Below are 21,198 nucleotides of genomic sequence, written 5' to 3'. Positions count from 1 at the left end.
TCCTTTGTAGGTTCTCCATCAGTTGGAGAAAATAAGAGAGGCCAACCAGAGAATATTGGGAAGCAAAGCAGCTCGTAAGCCTGATCTTTATTGAACTGTTGCAACAGGGTGCTCCCCTCACACACAGGAAAGGAGGAGGACCCAGAACAAAAGTGTGCCCGCCCTTATATAGACATTTTAAGTTGCCCACCCTGGAGTCCAGGACCACCCACAGAAACATCATACATACATCACAGAAGGGGTGTAGCCCAAAGCTACCCCCCCAGATACATCATACCTACATCACAGAAGAGGCGGTCTACAACAGAAATCTGAGTGCGTTGTTTATCTCTTGTCTGGCAGGTTACCTATTAATGGTCACTTGATTGGATTACCTGGGTAGCTTGGCCAGTCTTTTGTAATGATAAATACGGAGGAACTGAGCCAGGTCACAGGCTCACCCTATTCATACACAGACATACCCTTAAGACAGGATTTGTGAACAAAAAGACAATGGGGAGGCTTTTCCATTTTCCTCTGACCTATCAGAGAAATATTTGAGGTCAATATATATATATATATATTAAAATTGAAAAAAAAATTAAGGTCATATATATATATATATATGACCTTAAATTTTTTTCCCCAATTTTTATCATTTTTATTGTGCTGTGTTTGAGTGGCTTCAGTCACTGTTACTCTGTGCTAGATAGACTATTTGAGTCCAAGACCTTAAAAAAAGTTAGGTTTCTCCAGCTAGTTGGGGGGCGTGGGGGAGTTTGGGGGGTGGGGGGTTGTAAATGGAGAAATTAACAGAGTGCCTTGTGGCACCTGAAAAGATAACCAAATTATTTTTAACAGCATAAGCTTTTATGGGGTCCATTTAATCAAATGGTCTGTAGTCCAGTGATGAAAGCTTATTATGCCATAATACATTTGTTAAGTCTTCAAGATGCCACAAGACATTCCTTTGTAGGGTCAGCTGCAGCAGACCCACAGGCCTGTCCCTCTGGAAATGGCTACAAAATAAGAAACTGCACGCTTGTGTCTGAACAAAATGAAGCGTGATCTCCATGGGAGGATGATAAAACTCTACGCTGAACGAATTTCCTGTGAGCAGCTTTGAAAAATCTCAGACGTGAATAATAATAATAATAATAATAATAATTATTATTATTATTATTATTATTACTATTATTATTATTATTATTTCTAATGCGTAGGGGTTTTATTTCGAAATACGTTTTCCTAGATTAGAGAAAAGTGGGGTCATCCCCCCAAAAAACCACTTCGGACACTGGTTCGGCTCCTATAAATCCACGACAAGAAGAAAATGACCATAAACTGGAGGAACATGCATCTGATTTGCGCGTTTGATGAGCGGCGGGGGCGAGAGCTGGTCGTCCGAAGCGCGCAAAGGGTTAATGCCCCGGCGCCCACGTGGGGAGGGAGGAAGAGGAGGAGGCGCCTTCCTGCTCCGCCTTTTTGGGGGGAGGAGGGGGCACGGAAGAGAGAGAGAGGTTCGGGGTTGCAACACCCCCAAGTAGCCGCATCTGGTGCAAGGGGGCGGGAGAGGGAAGACCGGCTCTCCTCGCCGAAGGGTGAGTTGCAGCGGCCGGCCTCCCCATTTTGCAAAGCCACGTGCAAAGCGGGGGTGGGGGAGGAGAGGGCGGTGGGTGGGCTGGATTTGGAGGGGGGCGCTTTTCCTGCTCCCCCAAAATCCTAGGTAGATGTCACCGATTGGAAGGGGGGGCGTTGGTTGCTGGGAGCGCAGGGGAGAGCGAGCGGGGAGCGCAACATGAGCCATCGTTTTGCCCCTCCCACCCCCAGCCACATCAAAGAGGCAAAATGGCTGCATTCCCCTTGTCTCGGTTTCGGGGTGGCGGGGGGGGGGCGAGTCTAGTGGGAGGGCTGGCAAATGCACCAGGGCCTCTCTCTGCCGCGATGGGGTGGAGAGGCAGGGGGAGCTGTGCGTAAGGGCGAAGGGATGGGCTCGGGGGCGGGGGAAAGGCCGGGCAATGAATGGTCAAGGTCCTTCTTTTTTGTTCTTGGGAAGGGTGGTGGTCGCAGGGAGGTGGCCTTTTTCAGCCACATGGGGGGGGGGAGACCCTTCTCCTGGGAGAGGGGAAGGGGTTAATCAGGGGAGGGCTAGGCAGAAATGTTTCTGGTAGGAGAAAGAGGACAGGAAGCTAAGATGTGGGTGGCTGGTGGGGGGGGGAGAGGTGGAAAGTTGAGCCATCTGGGAAGGAAGGAAGGAGGTTTACAGTTAGAAAGATGGAGGTGGGGGGCTGTGTCTCTGCATCTGATGGTGGGGAGCGGAGTGCACCCCACTTTGTATAAGGGGTGTGGGTGGCTGATTGCCTTACCCTGGTCTGTTTAGTGGAAGCAACCTAACAAAAATGACAAGGAGGCTGAATCACCACTTCAGCTCCCCTTCCTCCTTTTGGTGTTAGCACAGTAATCCTTTTGCCAATTAATTAATTAACAGATCAATCAAGTGCTTCGCCCTAATAGTGAACAAATAATTGAATGTCTGGTCTAAGTCCTTCTGTTAAAGTGAGCAGGGAGGTGGTAGTAGATCAACTATGTTCTCACCATTAGTAAACATGCTCATTTCCCCCAAGCGGTCCGGGCTCCTCCCCTCGCTGCCCCCCCCCACTTCTGCTGCCAATCTGTGGCTTCCGTGGCATTAGTGTTCATTAGTCAGTGGCCCAGACATGCAGGGACTGCTTGGATGACTTGCAGTGCAGTTTGGGAATCTTTTGGGCATAGAGTTAACTCTAAATATTTGTGCTTCAAGTCTGCTATTATAACTCCCAGGTGAAAAGTCTTTGAAGCTAATTTTGATTCTTCCCAGTGGTTCCAATACTTTGACTCATTTCTTAAAGTCTGCTGTGAAGATTTGTCGGTGTGAATTTTGCAGTTGATACCCATTGGAAGGATGAGTGTCTATTTCTGTTTTTAAGATTGAAATCCCTTTATGTAGAAATTTGTATGTCCAAATGTGCATATGGAAGGTGCTCCTTTTGTAACATGTGCTTTGTTTTCCAAAAGATTATTAGTGCTGGTCTTGCTCCTGTTCATGTTTTGGAATTTTTTTGGGGGGGGGGCGGGCAGATTTGGAAACATCTAGGTCAGACACGTCCAACTTCCAAGAGACTGTGATCTACTCCCTCTATAAATAAACTGGCAGTGATCTACCCATTGGATTGGCCAGAGTTGTTGAGTTTTTTTTGGGGGGGGTAGATCGCTCAGGATCACGCAGTCAACCATGGTCGACCACAGACAACCCTTGGTCGCCCAGTAGATCTCGATCAACCAGTTGGACATGCATGATCTAGGTGAATCTTTTTAAAGAAATATTGAGGGAAGGGAATCTCCAGTGTTGAATATAGTTACTTTAATTGAAAGGGTGCATATGCCATCATTCCATTTTGGAGTAAAAAACCCTGTTTTATCAAATTAATAATCACTTGAAGTTGGCTGTGTGAGGTTTGATGAAAATATGTTGATGAACAGTGTTCAAAATTAGCCAGGCGCCAGGCACATTTTGCTATTGGCCACTTGCAACACAGTCAGAATGAATTTCAGGAACCAAAATGCTTTTTCTGTGCAGCCTGTGCAAGAGCAGCGAACAGTGTTATAGTTAATTGTATCTTGTCCTCACTTACCCCACCCCACTGCCCTGCTCACGGTTGTGAATAATATTCTTATGTTATGAATGGTCCCTGTCACCACTGAGAAAAAGGGCAATATATATGTGGACTGTCCCTGGATAAAACGACTTTTCTTCAAGTTCTCAGAGTTCTTAACCTAACTCAAGGTTTTCATCTGAACTAGCCAGATGTTTAACTGATAATCACAGTCAGACAGTCATTTGAAAAAAATAAGACTTTAGATCCATCTTGCCCCAAGTAGACATTCTGTTTTGATGGCTGTAGCCTTGGTTTAAGGAGCCATTTGGCGCCTAGCTTATACACCTGAGGATGAACAATACTTTTTCAACACTGGTGGGGGTAGGGGAAAGAAAGATGGCATTTGTTAAAATGAAAAAGTATGGTGAGAGGGTGGGAACATTTCCTAGTACTTGTCCTTTAGCTAATTGTAAATGTGGAAAGTTTCCATTTTTGTTGCTTTTTTGAAAGTTAGAATTTGGTACATAGTCATCTGTAAGCACAATGTATCGATTGCTAGTATAAAGTTCCTACATTTCTGTACAACTTACTGTTGCTGCTTACATTTGCTTAGTTTATTGAGCTGTGAGACTGACCACATGCAGAGGTGCGTCATAGTTAATAGGAGGGAATATTTGTGAATATTCTTAATGCTGAAGGATGATGGAGGCGTTTGTATTTGAGGTAGTTACCAAATGTCAACAGGTGTCACCATCCTAAGGGGAGTAGAAGTGTGTGTGGTGGGGGGGAGAGTTCATCCGTGGCCTCATTTGCTTGTAACACTAAGCCAAACCATGGCTAAACATGAATGAATGAGTGTGCAGGTACTTGGAGGAGAAATAGTGGCCATGTCTCTCTTCCAGTGGTCCTCCTCCTCCTGCACTATACAGAGCTAAGCCATGGTTTGGCTTAGTGTTACAATAAACCCCAGTTCCCCCAGACCAGGCTTTCTCAAACTCGCCCTCCAGATGTTTTTGGCCTGCAACTCCCATGATCCCTAGCTAGCAGGACCAGTGGTCAGGGATGATGGGAATTGTAGTCTCAAAACATCTGGAGGGCTGAGTTTGAGGAAGCCTGCTCCAGACTAACCATGGGCCAGTAAGCCAATAACAGACCTTTGGCTACAGCTTTTTGGAGCAAGACAAATCATGAGCCCTAGGTTTGGATGTAATGCTAAGTCACACCAAATGGGGTCTGTGTGATCATATGTGACCGAGGACTTAAAACAGAACTGCAAATAAATTTTGCATAATTTTGAAAATCGGGGGAAATCACCTGAGGTCAAACCCAGTACTCTGAAATTTTAATGTTTAATGGAGTGCAGACATTCCAGCCACTGTGCTATATTGGCTTAATAAGTGGCCTTGGTAAATTATTATCATTCTTTGTACCACCCTATCAGCACTGAGTATGGCACTGTACAAACAAATGGGAACTTGAGCCTCTGAAAAGGAGAGAGAGAGAGAGAGGGAGGGAGAGAGAGAGAGAGAGAGAGAAGCAGCAGCAGCAGCAGTAGCAGAGCCATGAAGTCTGCTGCTTTCGTTGGGCAAGTAGCTAAATGGCAAAAGAATGGCACTTCCTGGCCTTGCTATAGCCTCTAGAGTGCTGCACCGTATTTCCAAGCTGGGAAAATACATTGTGTTGTGTTGTAGTAGATGTACTTGCCGTTCTCTTATCCATCTGGCCAGAAGACACAGAACCTGATCTACATGTTCAGAAAAACAGACCCTGCGAAGGCTGTCCCATTGTGGAATGCTGGGGGTGGAGGTGTTGCATGTTTGAATGCGCACCGTAATAAGAAATTCCCTAGGAACAGAACAGAGAAGGCTGGGGTATAATAACTCTTCTGTCTAACATTCCAGTATCCAGGGACATGGTGTTTTTGGCCTTGGGGAATCACTCCATAGTATGATTTCCTACCTGCCTCTTGAAGAGTTGCAGTATGTGGGCTGGGTGAAGATTCTAAATGTGCAGAATGGCTCAGAGTGAGAGAGCCATGAGCGAAGCAGAGAGACAGTGGCTGTGTATCTCTCTTCTGGAATCAAACTGGAAGGAGATTTTACTGATGGCCATCCTAACAATTTCTCCCTGGGCTTTTTGCAGTGGAGTTAGGGGTGGCTGTGTAAGGAAGATGTTCCTCAACACCGGCTGTTTTCCCCCTCAACTTCCCCCCTTCCTCTGTCCCCCCCCCTTTTTAATGGACTGCAATGTTTCATTCATGAATCAGTTTCATTAATCAGTTATATGTTTTGAAGTAGCCCGCATTAGTGAAGTGGCAGATTATTATTATTATATGCAAAACTATATAACTATAAATACAAAAACTGGGCAGCTGGTACCTTCTTAGAAGAGGTGTTCCCTCTTCCCTCACACACAGAAGGGAATGTTTTACCTGAGATGGCCCCCCTCTGGCATGTGCATTGCATCACCTAAAAACAAAAATATTTTGTTTTTCTTCAGAACTCTTGCTCTTATTCATATAACCAATTCAGGAAAATGACTTTCAATTGATTAAATGGCTCAGGTTTCTTAAAACTGGGTGATAGCCATCCTTTTTTTCTTCCCCCACCCACTTTCAGGGAGACAACGCCCCTGTAAACACTTCCTAGTTTCCCGCCATGTTTGCGTGTGAGACTTGGGGCCTCGGTGGCCAGACCTCCGTCTACAACTGGGAGAAGTCGGTCTACCTTTTGGAAGACAAAATGGAGCCCGAGCAGGGATCGGGAGAGCTGGATCTCCATTTTAAAGTGCTGCTTGAGCAGGGGGTCTATCCGGAAATCACGATCGAGGAAGAGGAGGAAGACGAGGAGGAGGAGCCAGAAGCGGAGGCGGAAGTCGTGGTGGAAGCGGAAGGAGAGGAAGAGCAGGAGGAGGAAGAGGAAGAAGTAGAGGGAGAAGAAGAGGAGGAGGAGGAGGAAGAAGAAGAAGAAGAAGAAGAGGATGAGGAAGAGGAAGGAGGAGGAGAGGAGGAGGAAGAAGATGAGGATGAGGAGAATCCAACGGGGCCTGTACGAGAGGCTGTGGGAGCAGAGGAAGGAGATGACTCCCTACTGGTGGTGTGCACTGGGACTGTGGAGGAACTTCTGGGCTTGGAAGTGCCACCCGCCGCTGAGCCGGAGGCCCTAGAAGAAGCCCCACAACCTCAGCGCTGGGAAGTCCAGTGGGAGGAGGTGTCTCAGGCCCCACGAGCTCCACCTCCTGCAACTGTGCAGCCACCACCACCACCACCAACGCAAGATGCTTCCCCAGTGACTGAGGCAGCACCCATGAACATTGAGTCAGGGGCCTTCTCTACTACGGCATTAGAGCCAGCGGAGAACCCTGCCTCCTCCCCATGGACAGCTCCATACGCAGAGGAGAGCCAGCAAGAAACCCAGCCCAGTACCCCAGGCAACGCAGACCGAGGGAGCATTGGGAAGACACGGACATCCACCTCGGGAGTGGGTGGCTTCACCCTAGAGACGGCCCGCCGGCGCTTCCGGCAGTTCTGCTACCAAGAGACGGAGGGGCCACGGAAGGCTTGCGGTCAGCTCTGGGAGCTTTGCAACCATTGGCTGAAGCCGAAGAACCGCACCAAGGAGCAGATTCTGGATGTCTTGATCCTGGAGCAGTTCCTGGCGGTCCTCCCTCCGGGGATTCGGAGCCGCGTGTGGGAATGCAGCCCGGACACTTGCGCACGGGCCGTGGCCCTGGCAGAGGAGTTCCTGTCGAAGCAGCAAGAGGCGGAGAGAGCAGAAGAGGAGGTGAGATGGTTTTCGTCCCCCACCCCCTTTCTCATCCCATATGCCACCCCCAAGGACAATCTTGTGGCTCATGGATGGGACAAGTTTCTTTGTGAGGGCTGACCTGCTGAGATAGGCCCATAACTATGGCGGAGATGGGAAGGAAATGGCGGTGGGGTGCTAGCAACAGATGGGGGCAGGTGTGACGGGCACATTTTGTCCTTGGGGCATGGACTGCCTTTACAATGTTGTTATTGCTGTGGCTAATGGTTATTTTGTTTATACAAAAAGATTTATATACCACTTGATAAGAAAAACCTCAGCAGTTTGCATAAGATGATATAAAGTCTCTGTTTAAAGATGACATATTTGTTTTCCAGCTAAGACTCTCAAAATCGTGTACAATCAGCCTTGCAAACATTTTTTAAAAAGATATAAATAGTATAAAACAACAACAACAACAATTTTATTATTTGTACCCTGCCCATCTGAACAGGTTGCCCCAGCTACTCTGTGTGGCTTCCAACAAATATAAAAACATAATAAAACATTAAACATTAAAAACTTTCTTATAAAGGGCTGCCTTCAGATGTCTTCTAAAAGTTGCATAGTATTTATTTCCTCGACATCTGACGGGATGGCATTCCGCAGAGCAGATGCCACCACCAAGAAGGCCATCTGCCTGGTTCCCTGTAACTTCACGTCCTACCAGAAGGCCCTCGGAGCTGGACCTCAGTGTTTGGGCTGAAAGCTCCTATAATAAAACAATCAAACAATGGGAGTATGTATTTTGTGCTAAGTCCCCAAAGCACAGCAAAGTCCCCAAAGCTTTTATTTACTTCTGGAATGCCAGGAGGGAGGAAGGAGTAAAACATTTAGCCTGTGGAAGGGCGTTTTGGAGCAGTCACCCAAAAACCTCTGCCCTGTGGGTAAACTGGTTTAGTTTCTGGATAATTTGGACCCATCGGCAGCATTTTGTCAGCTGAACTTAATACTTTGGATAGGTTCATACAGGATGAGGCCCTGATAATGCCCAGGATCCAGGCCTTCAGATTCTAAGTCTGTAATTCTATATTCACCTTATGAAAGATCACAGGGCAGTGACCTGAAAATGAGCTTTTTCAACCATTGCCCCTGCACTGGGGAATATCCTTCCCTCTGCCATTTGTGAGGCACCTGTCGTCTGCTTCAGGTGTCTTGTAAAGAAGATGTGCCTTTTTTGCTCAGGCTTTCTCTGACCCATCGGATTAGATCTTCCTATGACCAAATTCCTGTTCTTATAATACTACAGTTTTACAGCTTTTTATGTTGCATCTTTCTTTTTTGGATACTGTTTTTTTAATGTTTTGTATTTGCATACTGCCTAGAGATTTTTAAATATTAAGCAGTTTAGAAATGCTTATAAATAAATTTAGGGAGCCCTATTCGAATTCAGTGAGGTTGAGCGGGTGTGGGGAACCTCCAGGCCACTGGCCAATGAGGCCATTTCCTCCCACCTGGGTGATGTCAGCTGATAGGCAGGGGGCATGATTCTATCCTGCTGTTTTCTCCAGCATATTCTCTGCAGGGAATGCACAGGTGAAGCAGACCCCTCCCTTCACCCCATACGTCAGCTTTGACAGGTGTGTGAGACCACACGCCTATCAGTCGCTTGACGTCCTCATGACGCCCCCTGCCACAGTTGCCCCAATCCTGTTGTAGAGGATTGCATAGTAAAGTTGCCAAGGCAGTGGCTTCTTCCGCATTAGCTGCATCAAAACGTGGAGCCGAGTTTTCGAAATGAGCCAAAAAGCTTGGTAATTTAAACAGAGCAATAGCTTGGTTGCTTTAATTTCTGCCCTTTGGTGTAATTAAAATGTGGAGATGGTTTGGGACGTAGGAAACTGTTATGCACCGTGGCCAGAATATTTGTCACTGTAACCCAGTATTGTCACCTCTGACTTAGCAGAGGCTCTCTGGGGTCTCAGGTGACAGGTCTCTTCTGCATCACCTGCTATGAGGTTTGTTTGTTTTTCAATCAAGATGCCAGGGAGCTCTTCCACTAAGGTTTTCATTGCTATTATTATTATTATTATTATTATTATTATTATTATTATTATATTATTATTATTATTATTATTATTATTATTATTATGCTTCTTTAAAAAAATGCTATGTTTTCATTATTTCACATAATACATGATATATTCCATATTTTCTGCCTTGGCTGGTGCAGTTGTCGAATTTTTAGCCTTCTCAGAACTAGTCGTTACAGAGGAGTCAGGGCTACCTCCAATAGCAGCAGCCCTTGTGTCTTGTCTCCTTACTTCTCCTGGTACTAACTAGCAATACAAAATGGCAGACATGACGTCACATCGTTCCAAGTCTTCCCACTCGCCCCTAAGTAGCAGCCAGCAAAGTGGAACCAGAACAGGCCAAATTCAAACAGTGTTGATGTCACAACACAGGCCTTCTGTGGACATTACATTATATTAGGCATTGCAGAGGATGGAGATGTTTTGTAGGGAGAGGGACTGCTGCTTTCTGAGGCGCCTAGCGGGTGTCTTCCTTAACAGCAGAGTAATCGCAAATAACTGGGATTCCAGGAGTATGGAATCAAGGTCAAAGGGTGTGAATGGCAGCACTATGTTTGTCCTGCTCTTGTTAACATAAAATGTGGCTGTCTTCTGCCTCCCTTCTTAGTGTCCCTCAGGGCTTGCCTTCCATTTGGCCATGCAGGGCAGTTTACCTCAAGGAGTGGTGACTTTTGGGGCTACCATCAGGTATTTGGAGAGGCAATTTTCCCAGGGAATTCCCCCCCTCCCCATTTTGCAAGTTGATTTGTAAACAATGAATGGGTGCCAGTTGCAAATAAATATTTGCAGCATGGCTGTTTAGAATGTTATTTTTTTTAAAAAAAAAAGGTTTGTTTACCAAACACAAGTCAAATAAACATGCTAAATTAGATTGCTCTCTAGGGTATCAGGAAATTTTCTGATGCAAACTGGAAATTCTCCAACATAAATTGCCCTAATTTACAAAGGAAGATTCCCCCCCACCCCCGTTTTACATTTTCTGGAAAATCCGTGTTGCTGGGTGACACTAAAGAGAACAAATAGTCAATAGTTTTGTTTATTTTTATAGTTTTCCAGCTTGAGCTTTGTGCGTGAGGCACCAAAATATATTGAATCATCTCTGAAGTCTCACGTCTCTTTATTCCTTCCTCTGGCCATTAAGACTCCTCTTATTTTCAGGACCTCAAGGCAGCCTCTACAAACCCAGCTCTCAATTCAGAGCTGCGCCTCTTATCTCTTATTCCCAGCTTTCCCTCTTCAGTCCTCCTGGTCTCCTACAAACACTGTTACGGCTGCCTACAAACCCCAGAGGACTTTTGCACCTGCCGCTCGCAGCGGATTCACCGAAATCCACACAAAGGCTTTTGGGAGTTGTAGTCCTGCAGCCCAGAAACAAAGGCTTTCCTCCTAGTAGCTGGCCATCTGCCATTCTCCACAAGCCAACACTGTGGGCAAGATGTCTCCTCTCTCAGGCTGAGGCATATTGGGGGGAATGAAAAGAGCTGTTTGCTAAGGGAGGCCCCCCCCCCCCGTTGCAGTCAGGAATTGTGACTCTGCCTCAGAAATGATGGATTTGCACCAGTCATTTGTGTGATTTGACAGAAGGGCACAACTGGCATAATTCTCTCTGTGTGTGCAGGTTTTCTGCAGGAAATCAAGAAGCAGATGGAGAGCACACAATAGGCAGAGTTTTGCCTTCCAATTCTTAGGATATGAAGCAAAGAAGCCCCAGCCTTTTCCTCCATTCTTCCAGAGTTCTGGAATCTGCATGGCAATGAAATGCAGAATATGGACTTTAACATAGCATCTGTTAGCCCTAGCAAAAATTCCAGGATCTCAGTTCTGGCTTGTTCTTTGTGTTCTCTGTGTGTATATTTATCGTGCTAATATTATTTTGTGAGCCACCTTGAGGGCAATGTATCGCGTTCAACTCTAGGCTGAGGAATATTGGTTCTTGGGGTGGCTGTCCTATTGTCTCTTAAAAACCATCCTAATGAAGCTGCCTTGGTGCATCCTAGAAGAGCACTTATAAAATCTACATTTCCAAAAGTGCTCATAAGGGTGGAATTGCAGCCAAGCTATGCTATCAGCGGAATCTCATGTTACAATTTGCTGGGTTGTTAATCTTTAGACTGCTGGTAGGGGAATTCATATCTGAGTGAAATGCCTACTCCCAAATTTCCTGCTCTTCTCTGTATATTATTATTATTAAAATTTGTATACCACCCTTCATCTATAAATCTCAGGGCAGTTCACAGCATAAAAATACAAGATAAAAGCACAAATAATCTGCGGTATCCCCCTGTTTGCAGTGTAAAATGGTACAGTCTAGTAAGAACTGTACCATAGAGTTCTGCTTTTCGTGCAGCTCTTAATGAATCAAGGCAGACCTAAAAACATTATTAAAGCCAAACCGTAGTACATGGGATGGCAGCTGGATTTAGTTGCTTTCCTTCCCCCCCCCCCACAAAAAAAAACACAATATTACAGTCGTACCTTGGTTTTCGAACAGCTTAGTTCTCGAACGTTTTGGCTCCCGAACGCCGCAAACCCGAAGTGACTGTTCCGGTTTGCGAACTATTTTTGGAAGCCGAATGTCCGACGGGGCTTCCGTGGCTTCCGATTGTCTGCAGGAGCTTCCTGAAACCAATTAGAAACCGTGTTTTGGTTTTTGAACGTTTTGGGAGTCGAATGGACTTTCGGAACGGATTCCGTTTGACTTCTAAGGTACGACTGTACTGATCTATTAATCACTTTCTAAGCAACCATCTCAAGGTGATATACACTACAGATTATTAAAAATGGTGAATTAAAAACCATACAAAATAGACACTTGTGGCAAAGATCCACTTAGCCAGCTGGGAAAGCCCGTCGGAACAAAGATGTCTTCAGGTGTTTCTGGAAAGTGCCGCTAGTGAGCACCTGTCTTACCTGGACAGGAATGCTGTTCCACAGAACAGAGGCAGCCATGCTAAAAGCCCTACTTTTTTGTCCGTTCGTTTGTTTATCTAGTTTAACATTAAACAGTCTTTGATTGATCTTTTTGTCGAATGTGTCTCTCTGTTTATTTCAGGATTCAGACCTATTTGAGGAGGTGGTTGTGAATTTCCCCGATGATGACCAAGCCTTGTCAGATGCCGAGCAGGGAGATGCATGCATGGAGGCCGAGCAGAGGGGCGATGTGGATATCTGTTTGCTGGGTAAGAATCCTCTCTTCCTTGTGCTTAGCTCAGGCTTCCTCAGCCTCAGCCCTCCAGGTGTTTTGAGACTACAATTCCCATCATCCCTGACCACTGGTCCTGCTAGCTAGGGATCATGGGAGTTGTAGGCCAAAAACATCTGGAGGGCCGAGGTTGAGGAAGCCTGGCTTAGCTCCTTGACCTACTTCTCTTCGGTACACAAATGCCTTTATCTATTATGTATGCCAAGGGTGTTGTTGAACTGCAGCTCCCATCATACCTGACTATTCATTATACCCGACTGCTGACCTTGCTGGCTGGGGCTAATGGGAGTTCACAACTTCTTGAAAGCCACAAACTCTCCACCCTTGAGCTAAACATTTATTCTCACCATACTTTCAAGGTTAGGGTGATGGCTAGCATCACACCCAGATGGTTGAGATTATCCTCCAAACTATGGCTTGGATTATCAGACGTAAGTCTCCTCCCTCCCTCCTTTGTGAGTTTAATTTCACTCTCTAGTTTCATACAAACCACGTTGCTGTGTCACCCAAATCATCCAAACCGGTTTGTGCAAACCATTGGGCTGCTGCCTGCCAGAACTGAAAACTGTAGTTTGAAGCGAGTTTCTGGTTCGAGCAAGTTTGTTGTTAGACCTTCCTACCTAATCTAGGTTTTGGGGCCTTAATTGAACTGCAGTAAAGTTTTTTTAGTAGCCCACAGACCTTCAAATTCCAAAAACAAATATATGATTCTATGCAACTCGTAGAAAAGAAACACAAAAGATACGAGAAAGCATGCTAACAGTACACTTTTCAGTGCTAGATGTTTAAAAGCAGGACCCCACAGCAATTCTTGGAAAGCTGCATATGGATCTCTATAGCTTTTGCACATTTTGCAACTGGTTCACTTCTATGAGGGTGTGTATCTACAACCAGGAAGGTTGTATTATATAACACTTGAAGACCTTTCTGGGAAGGAAACATTCTAGGGACAAATAAGTCTGGGTCTTTTTGTTTCTGTAAAAATGACACAGTAGTAACACGTGTAGTACACTTTCTACTTGAAAGTGAGAGCCAGTGTGGTGTAGTGGTTAAGAGTGGTAGTCTCGTAAGCTGGTTAACCCGGTTCGCTTCCCCGCTCCTCCACATGCAGCTGCTGGGTGACCTTGGACCAGTCACACTTCTTTGAAGTCTCTCAGCCCCACTCACCTCACAGAGTGTTTGTTGTGGGGGAGGAAGGGAAAGGAGATGGTTAGCCGCTTTGAGACTCCTTCAGGTAGTGATGATGAAGAAGAAGAGTTTGGATTTGATATCCTGCTTTATCACTCCCCTTAAAGGTAAAAGGTAAAGGTACCCCTGCCCATACGGGCCAGTCTTGACAGACTCTAGGGTTGTGCGCCCATCTCACTTAAGAGGCCGGGGGCCAGCGCTGTCCGAAGACACTTCCGGGTCACGTGGCCAGCGTGACAAAGCTGCAGCTGGCGAGCCAGCGCAGCACACGGAAACGCCGTTTACCTTCCCGCCAGTAAGCGGTCCCTATTTATCTACTTGCACCTGGGGGTGCTTTCGAACTGCTAGGTTGGCAGGCGCTGGGACCGAGCAACGGGAGCGCACCCCGCCGCGGGGATTCGAACCACCGACCTTTCGATCGGCAAGCCCTAGGTGCTGAGGCTTTTACCCACAGCGCCACCCGCGTCCCTATCACTCCCCTTAAGGAGTCTCAAAGCGGCTAACATTCTCCTTTCCCTTCCCCCCCCACAACAAACACTCTGTGAGATGAATGGGGCTGAGAGACTTCAGAGAAGTGTGACTGGCCCAAGGTCACCCAGCAGCTGCATGTGGAGGAGCGGAGACGCGAATCCAGTTCCCCAGATTAGGAGTCTGCCTTTCTTAACCACTACACCAAGCTTTCTTAACCACTACACCAAGCTGGCTCTGATAATGTGGGATATCAAATCCAGACTCTTCTCTACTTTTCACGGCCATACAGACGATCACAGTTCTCAAGGTCCCTTGCCTCAGGTGCATTAGAGATCCTCTCCAGTTGTCAGTCTGTACTGTAGACCTATTTCAATGAATTTCTTTTGTAGTTCTGGGGCACTTGTGGGATGGAGTTAAACGTATCCAGATGAAGGCATATCAGTACTCTGTCTAAAACATCCTGTTATACTGTGTGGATGCGTGTGACGGAGGGCATGTCACAGTCGGACCTGACTCATTTCTTTCCCTGCACAGGTTCTTCTGACACCGAAGCAACGTGGGATTCTTCAGCCGATGAAGGAGGCTCAGGTGGGTCTTGCAGGTGGCAAGCAGCATCTTAGAAGATGCATTTTCTAATGTTGGAGAGAGAAGGGGAAACGTCTCTTTCAAGGTGGTGCTTGCTGTGAAAAACACAAATCATATTGAAGCAATTAGCATTATTTATCTATCCTCTTTTTTCCTCTTTTTTGTATGCTGACTTAATCCAGTTACAGGGCAATCTTATTCATGTTTGCTCTGAAGTAAATCCCGCTGTACAGTCGTACCTTGGTTTTCGAACGCCTTGGTACGTGTACGTTTTGGGTCCCGAGCACCGCAAACCTGGAAGTAAATGTTCCGGTTTGCAAACGTTCTTTGGAACCCGAACATCCGACGTTGCTTCCGCGGCATCCGATTGAGTGCAGGAAGCCCCTGCAGCCAATTGGAAGCCGCGCCTTGGTTTTTGAATGTTCCGGAATGGATTACGAACCAAGGTGCAATGGTATTCAGTGGGACTTGCTGCCAGATAATAGTGAACAGAACTGCAGGGCTTAAACCTCTATCTAAAACACATGCATTGATCAACTATCGTTGCTTTAATTGAGTGACAGCTCTAGAATTCATACCTATGAAATTTGTGAATTTTCTCTTGCCTTCCCCCCCCCCCCACCACCACCACCCAAACCAGGTGCCAGGACTCCCAGCAGAGCAGACCCCCAGTTTGAATTTGGAGAAAGGCTCAACGGGATGGTGCAACACCTGAACCCAAAGCGGATCCGAGTGAGAGAGAAACGCCACCCCTGCATTGAGTGCGGGAAGCGGTTCCGGTGCCAATCCGAGCTGGCCTTGCACCAGAAAGTTCACACCAGGCCAAAGTCCTACCACTGTGCCGAGTGCGGGAAGCAGTTTGGCCGTTCCTCGCACCTCACCAGGCACCAGAAGACGCACATGGGCGAGGAGTGCCACCTTTGCACGGAGTGCGGCAAGAGGTTCCGGTGGTCGACGGAGCTCGCCATCCACCAGAGGATCCATGCAGGCGAACAGCCACACTACGGCATGGACTCCGAGGCGCTGTTCCAGTGGCCGCCGGAATTCACGATGCACCAGAGCCTTTTCACAGGTGAGAAGACCCCTCCGGCTGCCGACTGCGCCAAGCCGCACACCGTCAAGAAGCCCCACCTCTGCCCCGAGTGCGGGAAGGGGTTCCGGTGGCCGTCGGAGCTGGCCACGCACCAGAAAACCCACAACAAAAACAAACACTACCTCTGCGCCGAGTGCGGGAAAGGGTTCCAGTGGCCGTCGGAGCTGGCGGCGCACCAGAGAATGCACACCGGCGACAACTCCCCGTTGGCCGCCGACTGCAGGAACGGCAACGGGCAGCTGCCCCCTCTGGGTGCCTACCTGGGAGGCCACGTGGCCGAGAAGCGCCACGTCTGCGGGGAGTGCGGCAAGGCATTCCGGTGGCCGTCCGAACTTGCCACGCACCAGAGAATCCACACGGGGGAGAAGCGCTATTTCTGCACCGAGTGTGGCAAAGGGTTCATCTGGCCTTCGGAGCTGGCCGCCCACCAGCGAACCCACACCGAGAAGGAGTCCTACCAGTGCATGGAGTGCGGGAAGATATTCCACGACCTGTACGGGCTCACCAGGCACCAGAAGACCCACCTGGGGAGCAAGGTCTACCCCTGCGCCGAGTGCGGGAAAACGTTCACCCGGCAGTCTCACCTGACCCGCCACCGGATCACGCACACCGGGGAGAGGCCCTACCCGTGTGTCGAGTGCGGGAAAAGGTTCGGCCGGCAGTCTCACTTGACGCGCCACCTGAGAATCCACACCGGGGAGAGACCGTACCAGTGTGGGGAGTGTGGGGTGAGGTTCCGGCGAAGGCACAGCATGATCTACCACCAGAGGATCCACTTGAGAGAATCCAACGGGGGAGCGGACCTGCCAAACATGCCTGACATGGAGAACCTTGATGATGACCTCCAGAGCCCCATCCATGTAACAATCTGAAATTTGGATGCTAGGCGGTTAGGGGAGGAACCTTTGGATGGGTGAGTGGGACGATGCTTACAGGATCTGGCCACCCAAGTCCTTTCCACGCAGAGCTGAACGGAGAAAGGTTGCTGCTCGGTGTGGCTGCCCCACCTGGTCAGAGACACAAGTGCCTCAGAGCTCCTTGTGGTGCAGCAGTGGACAGCCAGCCTTGTTGGATCACGTTGCAAAGGATTCTGGGACAGGGATGCCCACACACCCATCTCTGATCATGTGCTACTTTCCTGTTGCCCAAAATTTGGGGCAACTGTTTGGGACATTTGTGCGGCCAGGTTCGGCTCCGCTGCTCTAACTCTAGATTTTGCCCCCATGTAGCATTTACAGGGAGCACTTAAAACCTGTGGGGAGGTGGGGGGGGGGTCTTCCTTGCTACCTGCAGCAGCTAGAACACTACTGTCCATTTCCTGAATCATGTGACAGAAGCCTTCCTCCCTGCCTCTCCCAACTACTTCTGTCCTCCTGTTTGACTGCTTTGCCACACACAGTGAGTTGAATCAGTGGGTCCACACCATGAGAGGACTGTGAAGGGTGACTTTGCATGCTGTGGAGCCAAAGGACGGCTTGGTGTCTGCGTGGCACAAGGCGCCTTTGCTTTCCGAGCGTTCCATGTGCAAAAGGGAGAGAATTTGGGCAAGCTCTGCTTCTCTGGTTGCAGCACTGCAACACTAGGGAAAACAGCACCTTCCCTGATTCCCCCACAGAGCCTGGTTCTGGATGAAATCTTGCAAGCTTCCCCTCCCTTATGGAAAGAATCCGACTAATAAATCTGATTTTTAAAAGAGCCTGAAGCAGGAGTGATCCTTCCTTGTCAACAGCGGTACTTTTCCAGAGCTGGCCCAAGACACTTTGCTGCCTGAGGCAAGGGACAAGGCCTCCCATGCCAGTTAGGCTGGAGGTTGCAGCTTGCTTCAGCACTGGCAACAGGACAGCATCCTGCATGCCTGAGGGCAGCAGGTTAGCTTGGGCGTGCGGCACACAGCGCTGCCTGCTCCCCACCCCTCTTTATCCGCCACCTGAGGCAGTTGTGTCACGCTGCCTAACAGCAGGGCTGGCTGTGTAACTTTTCCCCTCCAGAGCACTTTTTGCTAGGCACTTCTATTTCCTCCTTCCCTTTCCTTCTTGGAAATCAAGGGGGCAAGGTTTCCTTCTTAGGGGACGGGGGCTGTTTTACAGCCTTATATAAGTGGCTGTTTTCAAGAGGTTTCAGCAGAAAATCAGTACAACCAGCCTGGATTAAATGCTGGAGAGGAAGACAAAGGCATCTTGATCTATGTTAAATAGGGCTTTTACTCCTCAGTAAGTGCATTTAGGATTGCAGCCTAAGAAAGCAGATCTTTGGAGATGAACAGGGAGGAACTGGGGTGTGCCCAGCCCTGCTGCCTTTTGTGAGCAGGGAGGGACATTTTGAGCTTGAACTTAGCTCTGCCTCACAAATAACCCCACAACGGTTGGAATCTAGGAGAAGACCCGTGTCCCATTCTAGGCTTCAGATTCTCTCTTTGTTGACCCTTGGTGAAGGAAAGAGGAAAGTGTATTCCTGCCCTGGCGCACCCTTCCCACCCACCCCCACAAAAAAAACTTTAGCTGCATTTCTTCTTTTCCTCTTTTGGATCCACATTTGAGACTCTGAACCTCCTAAAGGAGCAAGAACGAACTCATTTTTGGAAATAACTTAAAAATAAATGGTTTCTACAAACGGCTTCTTGTGTGCAATTTTCTGTCTTGTGGAGGGAGCAGCATCAGGTTTTTTCCCGCCTCAGAATCCAGACTTACAGTTAGCACAAGATATCTTATAAAAATCACTAATAGGACTCTGAGCAGCAGGTAGGGAAATCTTTCAGCTAGAGGACTGCGTGCTGGTGGGGGTGAGCCAGAGTTAAAAGTGTGAAGGGCAATAAATATGAATTCTATCTTTGTACGGTCGGCTTCTTTCTGCCCTGGCACTCGCCTCTCTATCTTCGATCCAGGGAAGCAAGGAGCATTATCTGAGTTCAAGGAAACCTTCCAGCCAGGGCAAAAACACTTGAGATTCCTGTTGGGCCTCAACACTAAGCGAAGCAACAAATTTCAAGTGATTGACCATATTAGGTGTAAAGGTAAAGGGACCCCTGACCATTAGGTCCAGTCGTGGCCGACTCTGAAGTTACGGCGCTCATCTCGCTTTATTGGCCAAGGGAACCGGCGTACAGCTTCCGGGTCATGTGGCCAGCATGACTAAGCCACTTCTGGCAAATGAGAGCAGCACACGGAAATGCCGTTTACCTTCCTGCCGGAGCGGTACCTATTTATCTACTTGCAGTTTTGACATTCTTTCGAACTGCTAGGTTGGCAGGAGCAGGGACCGAGCAACGGGAGCTCACCCCATCGCGGGGATTCGAACCGCCGACCTTCTGATTGGCAAGTCCTAGGCTCTGCGGTTTAACCCACAGCGCCACTACAGGAACTGGAGGCCATTAGCTTATGGCCCAAACAAGTGACCCTCTGGCCTAGCCCACGCTCCTGGCCCTCCACTTGGGTAGTTGTTGGCATGTGTCTGTCTCAAAAGACAATGGAGTGCCCCTCTAGGGGTGAAGTCAAACCAAGGTGGTAGCACTGAAGTGACCTCCTGGGGCGCAAGCCTGGGCAGTGTGTATGGAGGTCCTGGGCTGCCCAGATGACAAGATCCCTCTCTTGGCCTTGCCGATATGCTCCAAAGGAAAGCAGAGCAATATGTTTGGCACCAGCTTGGCTGCAGGAGTTGCCGGAAGGAGGCGTACAAGGCGCCATCCTACCCTCGTTGGGACTCTACTCCAGATTTGTGTAGGGTCCACTCCTTAGCCTTTTCTTCTCCCAAGGATATCCCGCAAGGCAGCAGAGGTTTATGGTCTGAGTTGTCCTCCTAGATGGGCTACCTTCCCAGGTTAACAAGCCCCGTCCGCACCTCAAATGAAGATCAGTAAACAATCTTAAACTTCTTATTATGTGTTATTTATAACATGCTTTCCTACTATAGTATTCAAAAAGCGTTCTACAGCAATTGAAACCACAAATCATAAGCAGCTCACAAAATCCTAAAAACACTAAATCTGTCAAAGAAACCTGTATGGTCAATAGGAACGTGCTTAAAAAGGATTGTTTTTGCCTGGTGCCTAAAGCTGTACAGCATAATGAAGGTGCCACGTGAACCTCCCTGGGGAGAGAATTCCATAAATGGGCAGCCACTGAGGAAAAAGCCCATGTCTTACGTTGCCACCCTCCAGACCTTTTGAGTTCCCTCACCAGGGACCAGAACTAGAGGACTTACAAATAACTTTTGGCAACTTTGTATTCTGTATTAACAACATTCAGAAGTGACTCCTCCAAGTCTAATATTCTTAACCCATATCCATTTTTTGATTAGAAATAAAACTGTTTATTGCAATAGCATTTTCTTGTGGGTATAGGTGCTTAGGATCACAGCAGCAGCAGCAACAACAATTTATTTACATGCCACCCATCTGTCTGGGTTAGCCCAGGCACACAATATGACATCAAATATTATTAATATTAATTAATAGTATAATGTAAATATAATAAAAATTAATAGATATTATTTATAACAATAACATGTTTATTTAGCTTTTCAAACACATGCCTGCCTCTGCTGCTCACTGTTGTCAAGTTCTGGTCCACAAGGGGGAGCCAATGGCTTCAAAACCCTTTTCTCCACATAATTTAGACTTCCTTCGAGTCTAGAACAAATATTGTTAATGTATTTAGTTTCGAAATATCTTCCCAGCCCTTCCTTCCAAATGAAAGGCCGAGCAGCTGTCAAAACAACCATAAAAATGCAGCCAAACGTGAGGTAAAACGACTCAAAGCGAGGAACATTCCACACAATAAAAGCCAAACTGAACACGGAGATCTACACCCAAATCCTTGGCCTAAAAATGTCTGTTGGGAATAAGGATGTTTTATTTGTCTGTGCATGTGGACCTAGTATTTGCTGGCTTTGACTTGGGCAGTCTTCTCAGGGGATGGCATTCCACAGCAGCTGTGTCACAACCGAGAAGGCCCCGCTGCTTCCCAACCTCATACATTTTTACTCGCCTGGTCAGAATAGGAGAATGTAAAACTATAATACCAGCCAAGACATTTTTCCTGTCAGTACAAACAAGAACAAACATAGCACAGGTGCCAGAGGTGGAATACTGGGCTGGAGCTGGGCAGTCCCACGCCTGCGACTAGGGGTAGGCAAATCTGTCAGTTTTGGTTACTCTTCAGTTTCGCATTTTTCAAATCTTAAATTATTCACATTTCCACGCCACTGCAATTTT

General features: G+C 47.6%; 1 protein-coding gene across 1 annotated transcript; it reads left to right on the top strand.

Moving 5' to 3' along the window:
- Positions 1–1,445: 1,445 nt before the first annotated feature.
- Positions 1,446–18,603, top strand: LOC310746469 (uncharacterized protein). Its single transcript, XM_083580201.1, has 5 exons — positions 1,446–1,580; positions 6,233–7,396; positions 12,503–12,629; positions 14,846–14,899; positions 15,537–18,603. The coding sequence occupies exons 2-5, from the start codon at positions 6,272–6,274 to the stop codon at positions 16,859–16,861; spliced, it is 2,631 nt and encodes an 876-aa protein (XP_083436327.1). The 5' UTR covers positions 1,446–1,580; positions 6,233–6,271; the 3' UTR covers positions 16,862–18,603.
- Positions 18,604–21,198: the final 2,595 nt, after the last annotated feature.

Source organism: Podarcis filfolensis (assembly GCF_964270895.1).
Source record: "Podarcis filfolensis genome assembly, chromosome: 13".
NCBI classification, from domain to species: domain Eukaryota; kingdom Metazoa; phylum Chordata; class Lepidosauria; order Squamata; family Lacertidae; genus Podarcis; species Podarcis filfolensis.
Note: the sequence above shows the minus strand (reverse complement) of the source record. Positions and strands in the feature narration are given on the sequence as shown.